The sequence below is a fragment of the Martes martes genome, assembly GCF_963455335.1.
Source record: "Martes martes genome assembly, chromosome: 7".
In the NCBI taxonomy this organism is placed as follows: domain Eukaryota; kingdom Metazoa; phylum Chordata; class Mammalia; order Carnivora; family Mustelidae; genus Martes; species Martes martes.
In genome coordinates, this window is record NC_137894.1 from 68224623 (window position 1) to 68243853 (window position 19231).

General features: G+C 41.6%; 1 protein-coding gene across 1 annotated transcript in view; it reads left to right on the forward strand.

The window, feature by feature from the left end:
- Window positions 1-19231, forward strand: part of SLC27A2 (solute carrier family 27 member 2) — a 43567-nt gene that overhangs the window by 10373 nt on the left and 13963 nt on the right. The window contains exons 3-4 of the mRNA XM_080809406.1: window positions 3242-3400; window positions 5876-6000. Coding sequence (XP_080665532.1) covers window positions 3242-3400; window positions 5876-6000 — 284 coding nt within the window. The remainder of the gene's footprint in view (window positions 1-3241; window positions 3401-5875; window positions 6001-19231) is intronic.

Consider the following 19231-nt stretch of genomic DNA (forward strand, 5'->3'; position numbering starts at 1 on the left):
GTCAGGATTCACCTTGGTCGGATGACACTACAGCTGACCTGTCTGACCTCTCTGCCACAATACCTCCCAGTTCTTCGATTTAACAGATAATGTGGTGTTTGCCTGCTCTAGGCCAGAGAAATCATTATCAAAATGTAATAATATGAGGCCTTATGGATATATTTAAAAGGAGGACAAGAAGCCAGTGCCAGCATGCTGACGATTATTATTAATATTGGAAAACTGAATATGTGAATCATTTCTCCTTTTGATTAAAATTTTAATTTAATTTAAGCAGGTAATACATGCATGCATTTCCTTGTAAAACAATCGAGCGGTATAGATAAGGCTAAAGTTTCCTTTGAGCCTTTTATCTCAACACCAGCCTATAAACACTCCCTTCTTTTACCTCAACAGACCCTCAGCACCCATCTGTTCTCCCAGTTTAGACCTGAGTTTAACCTCAAGATGGACTCCCTTTTGTACACTTACTTTCATTAAGTATTTTCTTTAAGTAAATGAAGGGAGACTGGGCATGACATATTAAATCAGTGCCCAAAGCTTGTCTATCCTCTTTCTGTCAGAAGTTATATATTGCCATGCCATCAGAATGGTGGGATGACATAGTTAACCAAATGCTTCCCCAACATACAGACAGTACCTTAATATATGGGAATTTATCCTCATTTATCCTCATTTCTTAATAGAACGGTAAAATTAAGTTGTGAACTTTGGGAAATAATTGAGAAAAAAGTCAGCCCTCGGTTAGTTACGGGGAATTCTAGTCTTAATGCTACACAAGTATAGAACTTCACAATGTAGTTTTTGGCAGTCAAATATAAAACCCACTTTTATAAGACATTTATATAAGATATTTTATAAAATATTTTATATTTTATATAAATATAAAACCCACTTTTAAAAGACATTGAACTCTCCTTAATTTAATCCCATAATTCTGAATTTATATTTAATTGGAAGGTGATTGGGTTGATGTTTATTTTGCTTTTCTCCTTATCTCTTAATAAAATATTTGTTAAAACTCCTGTAAAAATTAATTAAAAGAACTTGAGGCACCTGGGTGGCATAGTCAGTTAAACATCTGACTCTTGGTTTCAGCTCAGGTCATGATCTCAGGATCATGAGATCAAGCCCAGTGTTGGGCTCTAGGTTCAGCAGGGAATCTGCTTGAGATTCTCCTTCTCCTTCTGCCCCTCCCACTCATGCTTGCTCTCTTTCTCTCTCTCTCTCCCTCTTTCTCAAATAAGCCTTTAAAAAGAAGTTTTAAAAAAAAAGAACTCATTTAAGCAATTGGAAAACAAGATGTTTTCCCTGTTCCTCAGTCATTAGTACAAAATTATATAATAGTTACCATATATTCTTTTTTCTTCATTAATACAAAATCTTAAATTAGGAAATTTCCGAAAGTACCTCAAAGCAACAAAGTATATGTATTTCCTTTTTAAAAATATGTTTTAGGGGCTCAGTGGGTTAAGCGTCTGCCTTCAGCTTAGTCGTGATCTTAAGTGTCCTGGAATCGAGCCCGCATTGGGCTCTCTGCTCAGCGGGGAGTCTGCTTCCCCCACTCTCTCTCTGCCTACTTGTGATCTCTCTCTCTGTGTCAAATAAATAAATAAAATCCTTTAAAAAATGATTTAAAATATTTATATATATATTTTAGAGTTTTTACTATCTGTACAATTATTTTCTGTGGTGAATACAATTGATTATCAATGCTTTCTTCTATTTCTTAATATTAGTATAGAATGGAACATTAATACTAACATAATGCCATTGGCCCACTGTCAAAGAAAATGAATTTTGAATTGTGTTCACAGTTATGACAGGTTTCTGACCACACTGCTTTACCTTATAATGAGTTGCTATTATTTAGGCCATACCTAGCTAAGGTGCCATCAAGTAAGTATGGAAGGATCTGAGTCTACAATGAACTGCCTTCCTCCTTAAAAAGCCCATTTACCCACTTAAGTCTTAACCTCTAGCCCTGGCCCCTTAATAATGGCTTCAGGACCTCCCCCATGGCTGCGTCACCTTCCATGGGAAACAATATAAATAAGTCCTTTTAATAGAGTTTTACAAATATGCTATATAAATTATATTTAAGAAATTGCAATATACTAAAACTACACCGAGATACCGTTTTTCACCTTTCAATTTGGCAAAAATTCCAACATTTGAGAGCATACCTAGGCAAGGCTATGAGGATCAGGTCCCCTCAGATGTTGCTGGTGAGAGAGTGGATTGGGACAGCCCTTATAACTGGCAATATGGCACTACCTATCAAAATTACAACGATATGTTATCTTTTGACCCTACAGTCTCACTTAAGCAAATTTATCCTACAAATACAACATCACTCATAGTATAAACTAGCATGTGGACCAGGCTGGAATAGCAAAAGAGTTAAATAAATTATAACACACAAATACAAAGACTTGATGCAACTGAGAGAAGGAAAGAATAAATGAATGAATGAATAAGGAAAGTTTCAATGTATAAATATGGACAGTTCTCAACCATCCAATGTTAAGCAAAGAGGGAAAAGTGCAAAAATTTGTCCATTTTTTTAATGGAGGAAAGGGCAAGAACAAAATAAGCAACTCTTCTTATTTGCTTGTATTTATATAAAAACACTCTAGAAGAGGACCTAAGAAATTCATAAAAGTGGTTATGAAGAAAAGTGATAGGAATGGAAAAGTATTTAACCTCTCTGAATCTCAGTCTTCTCCTCTGTGGATTAGAGAATATAATTTTACTGATCCTGCTAATTATGAGAAATAATTGAAATTTTGAAAATATCTTGCAAGGTGTCAGGCCTAGAGCAAAAATTCAACAGACATTCATGCCTTTCTCTTCAAATTACTACTGGAGTAACCATCTAACTCAGGGTTCAGCAAGCTGTGGTCTGTGGGCCAAATACAGACCCCCTCTCTGTTGTGGCAAATAAAGCTTTCTCAGAACATAGCCACATTCATTCTTTTATATGGCTGGCTATTATCGGCTATAATAGCAGAGTTGAGTATTTATAACAGAGACTCTATGACTGTGCAAAGCCTAAAACATGGACTCTCTGGTCTCCTACAGAAAAAAATTTGCTGACTCTTGGTGTAACTGATTATGGCCCCATGCAATTCTCTAACCACTGGACCATGGATCTTCCTAAGCCAGATCTCTCTCCGGACCACATGTCTGCTAATGGCCAATCTTGGCTCACCCTGCCTTCTCTTGTATCTTTGCAAAGGTCTCCCGAAGGCTGCGATGATCAATCACCAACGCCTGTGGTATGCGACTGGCTTCGTCAGTACCAGCGGGATTAAGGAAGACGATGTCATTTATACCACCCTGCCCTTGTACCACAGTGCTGCGCTGATGGTTGGTCTCCACGGATGTATCCTGACTGGTAAGCTTTTTCTCTAAAGGCACTGGAGTCTGGTATACAGTCACACGTGCTCCACGGGGAAAATAATACAAAAGTCGGCTACTTTCCTGTCTGCCAGGAACAGCATTTGATTCTGTGTTAGTAACAAAGGTATTTGGCTCCCACATCACCAGCAAGTATCTAGAATAATTTATATTTTCTCATGCCTGCTTATCTGATAATATAGCGCTACAGTTTTCAGGATATCAAGGAGGAAATTTCCTTAAAATGTTCTGGGTATTCATCCAGATCAAGACACTTGATTCTTAGGTCCCATAAGTAAGTCCCCTCTGTCATTTCCATCTTCAGAAATCTGCATGTAGACCCCCGTCAGCATCTGATTTAAACTTCCCCCTTAGTTGTTCCCATCCTACTTTGTTCTCTGCTCCCACAGCTCTTCAGCTCTTGTCAGAATACCTGGCTTTCCATCCCTTCTCTTTTCTTCCAGAATTTTACCATACAAATTAGAGTCACCATCTTTTCTCCTTTCAGTAGGCTTTATGCCCTTTGTATACATCAAGGCTCAGTCTGATGTCCACCTCTCCCAGAAAGCCATCTCTAACTCTCTAAGCTAAAAAAAAAAAAAAAAAAAAAAAAAAAAAAACCTAATTTTTTTCTTCCATGTGACATTTCATTTTAACTAATAATAAACATATATATAATAATATATATGCATATACATATGTATGTGCATGTGTTATGGCCCAAGCCTCTGTGTCTTTCCCTCACCAATGTATTTATCAGTTATAAAATATTTACCCCAGCATCAGTACCCATCTCCACACTGGCCAGGAATGACGGATGGGACCTGATCATATACTTGGGCTCATCAAGTACAGAGGGCCTCTGAGGTCCCAAAGGGAAAACTCCATTTCTCACACATTTGCTTGTACATTCTTTTTTTTTTTTTTTTAAATAAGACTTTTGAGGTGATAGCAATGTACTTTTTTTTTTAAAGATTTTGTTTATTTGTTTGACAGACAGAGATCACAAGTAGGCAGAGAGGCAGGCGGGGGGAGGGGGGGCGGGGGAAGTAGGCTCCCCGCTGAGCAGAGAGCCCGATGTGGGGCTCAATCCCAGGACCCTGAGATCATGACCTGAGCCGAAGGTAGAGTCTCAACCCACTGAGCCTACCCAGGTGCTCCCCATAGATACATTCTAAAGAAGAAAAAATAGTATTTTTGAAAATGTTTCCTCTTCTAAAATAGTGGACTTTTGTATACTTAGGAATAAAGCTAAACTAATAGCATGAAAAAAATGTGAGTTTTTAAATTTCACTTTACTTCATTTCATGCCTATAGTTAGGTTGGGTCTGATATATATTATTTTTACCCATTATATTGATTTCCTATTGCTATTGCTATTCCTAATGCTACTGTAACAAATTACCACAAACTTAGTGGCTTTAAAGGAATACAAGTTTTAAGGTCAGAAGTCTTAAAACCAAGGTGTCGGCAGGGCTACATCCCTTCTAGAAGCTCTAGGAGAGAATCCATTTCCTTGCTTTTTCCAGCTTCTGGAGGCTGTCTGCATTCTTTGGCTCATGGCCACTTCTTCAGTCTTAAAACACATCATTCCAGCATTTTGTTTCCATTATCCCATCTTCTTCTGCCCTTGACCTGCTTGCCTTCCTGTTATAAGGACAGCTGTGATTTCACTGGGCCCACCCAGGTAATGCACGATTATCTTCCCATGTCAAAATCCTGAATTTAATCACCCTACACAGTCCTTTTCGCCATGTAAGGTACCATATTCACAGGTCCTATGGATTAGAACAGGGACATCTTTGGGAACCATTATGTCTACCTCACCCATCAAAGAACAATTTTCCTGCTTGCTCAAGACCCTAGTACTCCATTGCCTGCAGAGTTAAGCCTGATTCTTCCACCTAGCACTTCCAAGTTCTCCATGATGGCACCCCTAGCTGCTTCTCCAGGTTCCTCTCCCATGACTCACCCACTCTTCACCACTCCAGTCACGATCCAGCTGAGTCTTGGCTATCTTCCCACGCCTTCTGGACTGCCCTGTCTTTATGTTTCACATTGTTTTCTCTGCCTGGAATTCTCTCATCTTTCTTCATATTCATTGCTCAAGACATAATTCAAATCCTACCTCTTCCAAAATGTGCCCTTCTCAGCACTTAACCCCCAAGCCCCCAAATTAATACACACACACACCCTCATTCACATTCCCTTAGAGATTCATTTGAACACCCTATTTATTGCACACTGACTTTTGTTAGAAAGACGTCTGCATGTGTCTGTCGCCCACCAGATTGAAAGCCTCTGTAGGATAAAACCATGCCTTCTTGATTTTCATCTTGACTATAAGCAGTATTCAAAACTCGTTTGTGAATATAATTCATATTTAAGTTTCTACCTTTCAAAAATGACAAATATAACCAGGGAGTTTTTCATAGCAGTTCTTTTTTAACATTTTATATACACTTCTCTGTAGGTTCTACTATTGTCTTGCGGAGCAAATTTTCAGCCAGCCAGTTCTGGGATGACTGCAGGAAGTATAATGTCACTGTCATTCAGTATATTGGTGAACTTCTTCGGTATTTATGCAACTCACCCCAGGTAACACTCCCCAGGTTTCATTCTTTTTGAGATGGGTAAGGGGAATTCTCATTACTCTGGGTCATGCTGGGCTTCAGCTGAGACTTACCTATCTATCAGTTTTCAGTTTAGACTACAGTTGTTCATGGCGATAAAGTGCATGGCACCACACCTATCCTATAGAAGGGATTTACTAGGTGTCAGTTGTTAATATTATTTTTGCCTACTTTTTCACCTGTTCTCAATTCTTACCCTCTACCTAGCAGATCCTCTCCTTCCCTAACTGTCTAAAGCCTACTCACTCTCAAAGCCCAGTTGAAAAGATACCTCATACGTTAAACCTATTTGGGTCACTCCAGCATCATTTGATTTCTTTCCCTCAACATCATTTAATTTCTACCCACTCTGGCCCTGTCACCTTGCATGTATTTGTCTTCACACCTTCCATCCTCCCTAGGCTGTAAAGTCTTTGATGGCAGGGACCACATCTTGTATCCTTACTTTGTCTTATACCACAGGCTTACAGGAATCATTTACTTAATGTTGCTTGAATAAATCGCCATGTGGCCTTGAAACCATCTGACTAAGTCTGTCAACAGGCTTGAGCAGATGCCCCAAGGTTAGTCCAGAGGCCTGGGATCTACCCTGTTTGCAGATATCCACATATATTGATGGGGTTCTTTGAAAGAACTTCTCCTGCCCCACCCCTCAAGTATTATCAGAGGCCTGACAGCCTGCCTGAGGACCAAATCAAGGGTTTGCAACAGCAGCACTGCTGACATTTGGGGCACATTCATTCTTTGCTGTCTGGAGTTGTTCCATGTACTGTAGGATGTTTGGTATCGTCTTTGGCCTTTATGCAGGACATGCCAGTAGTACCCTCTCCCTCCCCCTCCCCCCCCCCCCGCCAGGTTATGACAATCAAAATGTCTTCAGACATTGCCACATGTCCCCTGGCAAGCAAAATCAGCCCCAGTTGAGAACCACTAGACTAGATAATGCAGTAAACTCACCAGATCCTGCTTCCTGTAGTCCTTTCAATCAGAACAAACTCAGAGGATCACTAAGTTGATAAATTGTTATTTATAAGCACCTGTTATCTTCAACTTATATAACATCTGCCGTGACATAGGAAGAAGCATAGGATGCTCTGGCCCCCGTTCTTCCCCTCCTCGCTTCATTCAGTCTCTTCCCACATGTCAGCTCATCGGAGAGACCCCTCCTACTAATCAACAAATGTTATCACCTCACCCATTACCATCCATCTCATGGGTGACTGCTTTTCATAGGACTGTACCTCCTGACATAGGACAGGTTTATGTGACTATTGTCTATCTCCCCCAGTTGCATGAAAGTTCCACACACCAGGGGCTTCGTTCACTGCCAGATCTCTAGCCCTGAGATCTGTGTGTGGCATATTCGAGGCATCAACAAACTTCGTTGAATGAACCTCTAAATTCAGACCCCTGAAAGATGTATGACTAACTTCAGAGAGGTAATACAGTTCCCCTGGGATGCTTAGACTTAGCACATATTATTCTGATCTGGGCAGCAGACTCACCAGCTTCATGAGAGTCATAATTAGCTGGATTAGGACATTTCTCACAGCAATCTCTGTTGAAGTCATTATTGAATTTTTTTCACATTAGTATCCCATCTAGCCCTCAAGATTGCATGCTTCACTATTAAAACTCAGAAATATGTATGGGGCCCTTCTGTTTGGCTTTTCTTCTCTGCCTTAAAAGCCCCCTTTGTCAGTTAGAAGTCTCCTGGGGGAGGGTGTGTGGACTTGAGGAAAATAAACATGTTTGTGTAACTCTTTCAGGCTTACACACACTCACACATATAAACACTTCCACCTTTCTCCTTCCTCATAACGTTGTCTCAGATGCTGAAAACTAAAATTCGATTGGGGCTTTCTATCTTCAAAATATATTATGATTTATTGTATAATTCACAGATGACCTCAAATCTAGAAGATACAGAATTTCTATTAGCTCTTGCTTCTCCCCCACCCCTCAGTTCTGGGTTGTCTTAAAAATACTTATGAGAACTATAAAGAATGATCAATGTTACCTAAAAAAAAAAGAAAGAAAGAAAGAAAAATCTTCAGTCAAAGACTTTAAAAATGGTATAAGCTTATATATAGAAAATCCTTAAGACAACAAAACCGTTAGTACTAATAAATGAATTCAGCAAAGTAGCGGGATACAAAGTCAACACACAATAACCTGTTGTATTTCTATACACTAACAATGACCAATCTAAAAGATAATTACAAAAACAATAACATCAAAAAGAATACAATACTTAAGAATGAACTTAACCAAGGAGGTGAAAGACATGTATAATGAACACTAGAAAACACAGATGAGAGAAACTAAAGAAGACATAAATAAATGAAAACACACCCCATGTTCACAGATTGGAAGATTTAATATTGTTAAAATGATGCTGCTACCCAAAGAGACCTATAGATTCAATGCAATCCCTATCAAAATCCCAATGACATATTTTGTGAATACAGAAGAAAACCTATCCTAAAATTCATATGTAGTCTCAAGGGACCCCAAATAGCCAAAGCAATCTTTTTTTTTTTTTTAAGATTTTATTTATTTACTTGACAGACAGAGATCACAAGTAGGCAGAGAGGCAGGCAGAGACAGAGAGAGAGGGAAGCAGATTCCCCATTGAGCAGAAAGCCTGATGTGGGGCACGATCCCAGGATCCTGGGGTCATGACCTGAGCCAAAGGCAGAGGCTTTAACCCACTGAGCCACCCAGGCACCTGCAAAGCAATCTTGAAAAAGAACGAAACTGGGGGATTTACACTTCCTAATTTCAAAACTTACTAAAAAGCTATAGTAATCAAAACAATATGGCACTAACATGAAGACAGATGTATTGACCAGTGAAATAGAATAGAGAGCCCAGAAGTAAGCCCTTGTCAATGTTAATCATTGCCAAATGATTTTTGACAAGGGTGCCAAGACTATTCATTGGGGAAAGGACAGTTTTTCAACAAATGGTCCTGGGAAAACTGAATACCCACATGCAAAAGAATGAAGTTGGACCCTTATCTAACATGCTTATAAAAAAACTATCTCAAAATGGAAAAAAGACCTAGGGGTACCTGGCTGGCTCAGTCGGTTAAGTGTCTATCCAACTCTTGATTTCAGCTCAGGTCATGATCTCAAGGTCATGAGATGGAGTCCCATGCTGGGCTCAGCACTGAGTGTGAAGCCTGTTTGAGATTCTCTCTCTTCATATGCCCCTGCCATTACCTTGCTCTCTCTCTCTGTCTTTCTCTCTCTCTCTCTCAAAAACAGAACAAAACACTAAATTTAAGACCTAATATAATAGAACTCTTGGAAGAAAACATAAAACAGAAAATTATGACATTGGATTTGGCACTGATTTCTTGAATGTGACACCGAAGGCATAGGCATCAAAAGAAAAAATAGACAAAGTGGGCTTCATAAAACTTTCAAAATTCTGTGCCTCAAAAGACACTATCAACAGAGTAAAAGGCAACATAGAGGATGGGAGAAAATATTTGCAAATCATATATCTTGGATGAGATTCATATTCAGAATGTATAGAGAGTTCCTAAACTTTAATAACAAAAAAAAAAACAACCAAACAACCTGATTCAAATATAGGCAAAGTACTTGAACAGACATTTCTTCAAAGAAGATATACAAATGGCCAACAAGCACATGAAAAAATGTTCAGCATCACTAATCATTAGGGAAATGCAAATCATAACTATAGTAAAATACCACTTCATACTCATTAGGATGGCTGCTATTAAACACATACACACACAGAACAAACAACAAGCATTGATGAGGGTGTGGAGAAATTAGAACCCGCATGCACTGTGGGTGGGAAGTAACTGGTTCAGCCACTGCGGAAAACAGTACGGCAGTTCCTCAAAACATGAAAAATAAAATTACTATGTAATCCATCAATTCCTTTTCTGGGTACCATGCCCAAAAGAATTGAAAGGAGGTTCTCAAAGAGGTAGTTGTATATTCATGTTCATAACAGCGTTATTCATAATAGCTAAAATGTGGGAGCAACCCAAGTGCCCAAGAATGGATGAATGGGTAGACAAGTGTGGTATGTACACAGAGTGAAATATTACTCAGCCTTTAAAAGGAAGGGAGTTCTGCAGTGTGCTATAACACAAGTGAACCCTGTGGACAGTGTTAAGTGAAATAGCCAGTCACAAAAAGGCAAATGCAGTATGATTCCATGTATACGAGGTACATAGAGTAGTCAGTATCATAAAGACAAAAAGTAGAATGGTGTGTTGCCAGGAGCTGGGAGCAGGGGAGCACAGGGAGTTCTTGTTTAATGGGTATAGGGTTTCAGTTTGACAAGATGAAAGAGTTATGGAGATGGATAGTGGTGGTGACTGCACAACATTGTGAATGTATTTAGTACCACCGACTTGTACATTTTAAAATGGGCAGGATAGGAAATTTTGTTATGCGTATTTAACCATAATTTTTAAAAAATAGGTCACGATAGATGACCCAAATTCTATGGATTTAAAGGAGCTTCAAGAAAGATTGCATCAAAAGGCCTTCTCAAACAAAAGTGGATAAAAAACTAGAACTGGTGGTGGAAGGCTCTGGACCAATGTAATCAGGAAGTTTGCTTCCTTAGAGCTGTCTAGAATAGGCCATCATTGGAGGGGCTAACACTCCCCAACCCAAGCAGTGGGTATTAGGGAGGAAACTCCTGCCTCAGCTGAGCAGATAAACCAAATGACCCCCGTCCACAGACATGGCACTGCTTCTCGAGAAACTCTGGAACAATGTCAGGGAGGTGGAGGCTTCTCTGCTTGTCCCTTGTCTTAATCCTATTCAGTAGCTCCTTTTTTTTTTTTTAATTTATTTTTTCAGTGTTCCAAGATTCATTGTTTATGCACCACACCCAGTGCCCCATGCAATACATGCCCTCCTTAGTACCCACCACCAGGCTCACCCAGTCCCCCACTCCCTTCCCCTCCAAAATCCTCAGTTTGTAACTAGCTCCTTTGATAGAGCAGAAGACTAGGGAGGCATGTCACCAGCCACCCTTAGCACAGGAATTCAGATTTGGCTCAAGGGAAGAATGTATTGCTTAAGAGCCAAGACTCAGGGGTCACCAGGCCTGAAACCAAAGACCACGTGAACAGGACAGTTAAACTCTCTCTCACTTTCCTGTCCTCCAGCAGGGTAAACAATAGTACCTACTTCATAGGGGGCTGTGAAGACAAAAACGAGATGATTAAGAAAGTACCGAAGAGAATACCTGATGCTTAGTAAATAATCAACAAAAAGTAGCCATTATCATCATCCTCTTCAGTGCCTAAGAATGTGTACCTCCTAGTAGGTGCTCCATATCTATCATCAAATGAATCAGAGAAAATTCTGCTCCACGGGCGGGAAGGAAGAAATGAGAGGACATTCAAATGAGTCAATCACGCTCATCTAAAGTTGAGTGGGGCTTGGATAACAAAGCTGCTGACAAGTGCTTTTACAGTGTTACTATAGAAATTTCTTGATCCATTTTACCTGTCTTCCATTGTTATGTGTGGGCCTTAGCGTTCAGGATACCTGTTTACTGTGGAAGTCCAGTCTGGTTCAGCATGCAGCTGTCATCTCCCATTTTGTTTTGTGTAGTTGCTTAAACAGCAATGCCATTTAGGAAAAAGATAAATTTATTGGAACAAGATACTGCTAAAGCTCAGTGTTTCTCTATTCCAGTTCGGGACTAAGCCATAGAATGGGTCTAAATGAGGCTTTGTACTGCTTGCCAGGTGTATGTATGATCAGGGCAGGGGAAGGAGAGGGAGAAGGAAAAGGGAACCAGTAAAGAGTTCCAGGGGCCACACATAGAAGTCATGGTATTTGGAAGGGGAAATAAGAACGACCAGAATTCTGAGACCGCTGAATAGGCTCAACTTACTTCCCTACTGTTATCTCCTCGAGTCATCTGCCTTCCCTCCAAAATTATAAGCTCCCAACCTAACATGTCTGTCTCTGCATCACCTCCATTCTGAGAGAATATAGAGTGGAGGGTATTTAGCGGCACAGAGAAGACAGTGACCAGTTTGACCTCTCAGGCACAGGCGGGGGCAGGGCAGAAAAGGGAAAGGAAAGCAGACAAATGAAAGAGGTAAAGAGAGCAGAATCAGAGAAGGCTTACCACAGAAGGTGATTTTCGAGGGGTGCAGAGAAACTTACCAGCTGTGCAATGAAAGAAGGGCTTCTGGTTACCTGGAACAGGGTGTGCAGAGTGGAGTGAAGGACTAGCATGTCGGGAGCTGCAAGCAGTGTAGCAGGAGGCAAGACTGGTTGATGGGGCCAGGTGACAAGGGCTTTGCTATGCTGAGACTTAAATGTGAACATGACAAAGCATGGAAGGACCTTCCATGGAAGACTGATGGGGAGACAATGTTTTTAGACAGACCCTTTGGCTTCAGTGAGAAGATGCACTGGAGGGAGAAAGCCCTCTCTGTAGAGCACAAAAAGGGATCCTCTTCCTTTCATTCCTGTCACTGGGGGTTTTCTTTTGTCCTAAGGGATCCACACAGAAGTGTAGCATATTAGCTGTTAAGATCAGGGACTCTGGTGGGGTGCCTGGGTGGTTCAGTCAGTTAAGTGTCTGCCTTCAGCTCACGTCATCATCCCAGGGTTCTGGGATCGAGCCCCGTGTCCATCTCCCTGCTCAGCAGTGAGTCTGCTTCTCCCTCTGCCCCTCTCTCTGCCCTTCCCTCTTCCTCTGCCCCTTCTCTCTCTCTCTCTCTCTCTCAAATAAATAAATAAAATCTTAAAAAAAAAAAAAAGATAAGGGACTCTAGAATTTTTCTTTTTTTTTTTTTTAAGATTTCATTTATTTATTTGAGAGAGTGAGAGAGAGATGAGAGGGGAGAAGGTCAGAGGGAGAAGCAGACTCCCCACAGAGCTGGGAGCCGGATGCGGCACTCGATCCCGAGACTCCGGGATCACAACCTGAGCCGAAGGCAGTGGCGCAACCAACTGAGCCACCCAGGCAACCGGGACTCTAGAAATTTTCTAAGATGGTGAGTGCCTCTGTTTTTTCATTTCTTAAAAATCTCCCCAAAACAAAGAGAAACTAAGAGACATTGCAACAGGAAACTACATAGTATAGAGAACTGAAAGATGAAGGTCAGTGACATCATGGGATCGAGAGAGGTGAAAGCTAAGAAGCTGGTAGCAACAAGAAGGAAGTTGATTGACTTCCTGAAACCTGAGAAATCAGAGGCACCAAATACAACTAGAGAGGGACTGAGGTTTCAAGCTTGAAAACAGGAGGATTTTGGAAAATCTGTGTAAAAAATTCCTAACCCTCTGCTCCCCTCTCCTACCCTTGTGGTAGACTGGAGGTTTATTCTCTGGAGAACACCTAGAAGAGCTCTGAACTCAAGGACCCTACAAGGCGAGGCGGGCAGGGGTGAAACACTGAAAACAGAGATTGAGTAAATATCTACTTATTAACCAGAGAGGGTGCCAGTGCCCTTCCCTTGCACAGCTTCTAGAACTCCAGTAGCCAGTTTATGCTTGTAGGCAAAAGAATCTAGAAGTCTAATTCTCAGGTAGAACTACCCTGTCATGGAACAGTGCAGAACCTACTGGCAATAGCCTCAGTCAGTTAAGCATCCAACTCTTTTTTAATTTTTTTTTAATTTTTTATTATCATATAATGTATTATTAGCCCCAGGGGTACAGGTCTGTGAATCACCAGGTTTACACACACTTCACAGCACTCACCATAGCACATACCTTCCCCAGTGTCCATAACGCCACCTCCCTCTCCCTACCTCCCTCCCCTCCGGCAACCCTCAGTTTGTTTTGTGACATTAAGAGTCTCTTAGGGTTTGTCTCCCTCCCAATCCCACCTTCTTTCATTTATTCTTTTCCTACCCCCACATTGCATCTCTACTTCCTCATATCAGGGAGATCATATGATAGTTGTCTTTCTCCAATTGACTTATTTCTAAGCATCCAACTCTTGATCCTCCAGTTCAGTCTTGATATCAGGGTCATGAGTTCAAGGCCCACACTGGGCCCCATGCTGGGTGTGGAGCCTGCTTTAAATAAAAATAATAATAACAACAATAATATTTCTTGAAATGAAAACAGTAATGAAATGAAAACAGTAATTTTTTTCAGGCTATCTGAAAAAAAAAATGCTGAAGAGAAACAGCTTTTTAAAATTTAAAAAAAAAATAAGGGGCACCTGGGTGGCTCAGTGGGTTAAAACCTCTACCTTCGGCTCAGGTCATGATCCCAGGGTCCTGGGATTGAGCCCTGCATCGGGTTCTCTGCTCAGTGAGGAGCCTGCTTCCTCCTGTCTCTCTGCCTGCTTCTCTGTCTACCTGTGATCTCTGTCAAATAAATAAATAAAATCTTTTAAAATAATAATAAAAGTAAAAAAGGAAAGAAAACTTCCCAGAGGTGAAGGACAAATTGAAAGAGCCAAGTGAGTACCCAATGAAATGAGTGCAATTTAAAAATTTTAAACACCAGGATGAAATGTAAGACTACTAAAAAAAGAGAGAGAGAGAGAGACAGAGACAGAGAGGAACGTGTCTGTAAGAGTAACATTTGACTTGGCAACAGCAGTACTGAAGCTAGAAGACAAAAGATCAATGCCTTCAAAATTCTTAGTAAAAAGTTCTGCCTATCTAGAATTACATATCTGATCAAATTATCAATCAAGTGTACAGTAAGAACATTTTCAGACATTCAAAATCTCAAAATAGCTTACCTCCTATACACCCTCCTTAGGAAGTTGCTAGAGAAAGTGCTCCATGCAAACAAGACAATGAGAAGAGAGAACTGAGGAGCCAGGAGAGGGAGGGAAAGGGATCCCCAGGCCTGGAGAGCAACCAGTCCAGATTGGAGCAGAGGGCTAACAGGAAAGCATAAAGGGAAAAGGAAATTAGAGCATCTGGTGGATTTCACCACAAAGAACACTGTACTTCCAGGGTATTGGGTGGTGAGGAAAGACCTGTGAATAGAAAAAGAAAACAAAGCAAATGGGTAGGTGGCAGTGAATTGCAGGAAAAATAAAAATTGCCTCAATAATTGGATCAGAGGGGACACCTGGGTGGCTCAGTTGGTTAAGCAGCTGCCTTCGGCTCAGGTCATGATCCCAGGGCCCTGGGTTCAAGTCCTACATCGGGCTCCTTGTTCACAGGGAGCCTGCTTCTCTCTCTGCCTCTGCCTGCCACTCTGCCTGCTTGTGCGCTCTCTCTCTGAGAAATAAATAAAATCTTTAAAAATAATAATAATAACTGGATCATAATGTATTCCTTGGCTCATCAGTAGTGTACAATGAGCAAAATAATGTGAGCACTGAATACTGAGTTAACTAAAAACTGTGATATTGGAAAAACTGAAGAGAATGATAGAGAGTTTCCAGCACAATAGAAAGTCAACAAATAACATCTAAAATTGATTAATCAAAAGATAGCAGTCTAGGGGCGCCTGGGTGGCTCAGTGGGTTGGGCCTCTGCCTTCGGCTCCGGTCATGATCCCGGGGTCCTGGGATCGAGCCCCGCATCGGGCTCTCTGCTCAGCGGGGAGCCTGCTTTCTCCACTCTCTCTGCCTGATTCTCTGCCTACTTGTGATCTCCATTCAAATGAGTAAATAAAATCTTTAAAAAAAAAAAAAAAAAGATAGCAGTCTAAGCATGTAATTTAGAAGCCAGAGAGAAGAGGAAGAAGTTGACATTGGATTGGCACTGATTTCAAGAGTGACAGTGACACTGATTACAAGAGCGGACAGTGTAAGCCTCCAGGTGGTAGCGAGGAGGCAAAGGATGGAGTGAGCAAGTGAGGAGACAGCATCCACCATTTAAAAACCTTTCAGTGCTTGGACTGTTAGAATGTAAACTGTGCATGTGCCACTTTTTTTTTTTTTTTTTTTGAACCAAGAAAAAGCATTCTCTCTGAAGTCACATGCGTTTGGATTTGAATCTTGGAGAACTATGTTGCTACCTATGTGATCTACAGCAAACTATTTTCATCTTTTTGAGACTCTGATTCCTGAACTGTAATTGAGGCAATTTTTTTTTTTTTTTTTAAAGTAGGCTGCACACCCAACTTGGAGCCTAATGCAGGGTTTAACTCACAACCCTGAGATCAAGACCTGAGCTGTCAGGAGTCAAGACGCCTAACCGACTGAGCCACCCAGGCACCCCAGGGGCAAATACTTTTATTATCTATCACATTTTCGTAGGATTCTATAGAAATCTGTGCAAGACCATAAAGGTCAAATGCCTGGCACGTAGTAGTAAAACCCTCGATAAAAGTTTTCTGTTTACCTGGTGCTTTCCATTCCTCTCTGGACACCCTAACCTCTCACCCTTTAGTCATCAAATCCTAGTGTGGATTTCAGTCCCCTGGGTGTGTTTGCATGTGCCCTCCCCTCTCTCATGTGGAATCAAAAGTTTGATCTCTGTTAAACAAGCAGATGATTCTTGACCTAAAATACAGCTCCCTTGAGGAGTGAATTTGATGATAAGGAAACATGGTTTCTCCTACAGGCAAGGAAAACTCAAATCACACCCAGTATGCTCAGCCAGGGGCGAGGAAAACTTAGGTGAGAACCAGACATGGCAGAAGGTTCCAGGATCTCCCAGTTGGTGCACACAAACACCTCCAGCTTACAGCTGTAATCCCTTCTGCTGGTGTAATGAGATCCCTCAGTTCATGATGAAAACCAAGCTTGTGGTATTATGACTCTCACCCCAGTTAACTGCCACCCCCAGGTGACAGCTGCACCTCTGAGGCAGGCTGGCCTGTTGCCCAGACACCCGAGGCACCTGCTGCCTGCTGTGCCCTAGACTGCCTTTGGGCTGCCTGCCCTTGGGCTGATGTCTGGGCCATTACTGTCCAACAGAAAGCTTGAGGGCTTCCTGGTAGAGGTTACTCCTTCTTTGATTGGACTGTATGCAGAGTCCAGGTGCAGGCATTGCCGATGATAGAGAGATCTGCTTGGCGTCAGAGGAGTTTATAATCCCATGGGGGAGAGCGACGTTCACCACCCATCAGAAAAGGAAATGATCTAAGAGGGTGATTACGGGCTGCACGTGGATTTAGTCAAGTCTCAGGTTTACACACTGGAATGCTACTTCGGAGCTTCTCACACAGGCCTGGGAGCAGGTTAGCCCCAGGTCAGGACGTTATTTTTTAGAGCGAAAGTCAGTATTCTTCGAATATTTATGATGTTTTATTCCTGGAGGGGCAGCGAGGGACAGCAGTGTGGGAGGCGAGGGTAAGCTCTGAAAAGCTGACAATCCTTAACTGGGAAGAGTGCCTTGTGGAAGGGTGACCCTCCAATTGTCTGTCTAAAAGGGGACACTTGGGAGTGAAAGGAGTGTAATTAATAAGTACATCAGGTCCACGGGCATAAACCAGGACTGGCCCTGAAAAACCAGGCATATGGTCTCCCCGCTTCTAGGTACTTTCTAATTCTGAAAGGGAATACAGATAGTCCCCAACTTATGATGGTTTCACCTATGATTTTTTTTTTTTTTTTACTTTACCGTGGTGTGAAAGTGGTACACACTCAGTAGAAGCCATATGCCGAGTTTTGAATTTTGATCTTTTCCCATCTAGCAGTAGATACTCTGCTCCTCTCTCGTGAGGCTGGGCAGCCGCAGTGAGCCACAGCTCCCAGTCAGCCATACGATCGTGAGGGTGAACAGCCGAGACCCAGACACCCATTCTGTTTCTCACTTTCAGTACAGTATTCAATCAATTACCTGACATCTTCAATACAGTGTTATAAAGTAGGGTTTGTGCTGGAGCTTTCCCCAGCTGTAGGCTTATGTACATGTTCTGAACATGCTTAAGGGATGCTAGGTTAAGCTGTAATGTCCGGTAGAGTAGGTGAATAAAAAGCATTTTTGACTTAGGACATTATTAATTTACGGTGGGTTTATTGGGATGTAATGCCATCAGAAATCGAGGAAGATCTATAGATTCCGTGACCTATGGACCTAGCTTGCTGATTAAGAGAAATAGGTTCCGCTCAGTCAGAATGTCAAAGTTCATGCTACTAGCATGAGACCCCTGGGCTCTACACACATTTCCTCCTCAGAAGGCCACACAAGGGACCCAGTTTTTACAAAAACCAGTATCTGTCCACTTTGTTGGTTAGGACTCCTGAGAACACTACACCACCTGACTTTTCACCAACAAGTACTCAAAAATGAAAGTCATCTATACTGCTCCCCTGACCCACTGCCTCCTCTCACGTGGAACTCAATTCAAGCTTTGTTTTGGTTTGGTTTTTATCCATCTTATCAAATGCCCTCCCCTTACCAGAGAACCGCCAGTCTCTCAATGCCAACAGCTCTTTTCCAAGAGGAACTCTTATCCCAAAATAACTTCAGAGTGATTTCACAGAATATGAAATAAGGTAAGAAATGCTCTTCAGAAGCTTTGCCCTCTTAAGCAAATTTGTTGTCCATCCAAGAAATTAACATTTGAAGTGAGAGGTCTGGTTACCAAGTACTTTGGCCCATTCCATTCCATTTCCTGTTAAAGGTCATAGAATTAACAGAATTTGCAGGTTAAAATTATACTTGTTTACCTTCCTCTCCCACCACCAGACTGTGATCTCCTGGAGGACATAAATTGCATTATTAGTATAAAATATCATTGAAATTACTACAGATTTGGACGTATTTGTAGGGGCCTCACAAGCCATCGTGGCTGAATGGAAAGCAACCGGGTCCTAACTCCACCTCTCCCGCTGACACAAGCTCTCCTTTCAGTTCTTACACTCAAAACAATTTTTCCTTTGTGATTTTTATTTATAGCAAAACGTATTCCTCCCAGGCCACCCAAGGCAGCTGGGAGCCAGCTTCCTCTCTCTCTTCCCCTTCCCAGTCCCCCTGGGACATTTTCATCGTCGTGATTCAGCTTTACCTGGTTTTGTGACCTCTGGGTCTATGAAATGAGGACAGGATCAAGAGTGTTCTCTCCAGAGGCGCCTGGCAGGCTCAGGCAGTTAAGTGTCTGCCTTTGGCTTGAGTCATCATCCCAGGGTCCTGGGATCAAACCCCAAATCAAGCCCCTAATCCAGCTCCCTGCTCAGTGGGGAGTCTGCTTTTCCCCCTCCCTCCCTTCCCGCACTCATGCTCGACGTCTTGCTCTCTCTCAAATAAATAAAATCTTTAAAAAAAAAAATCTTCTCTCCACCCCTGAGACCCTAAC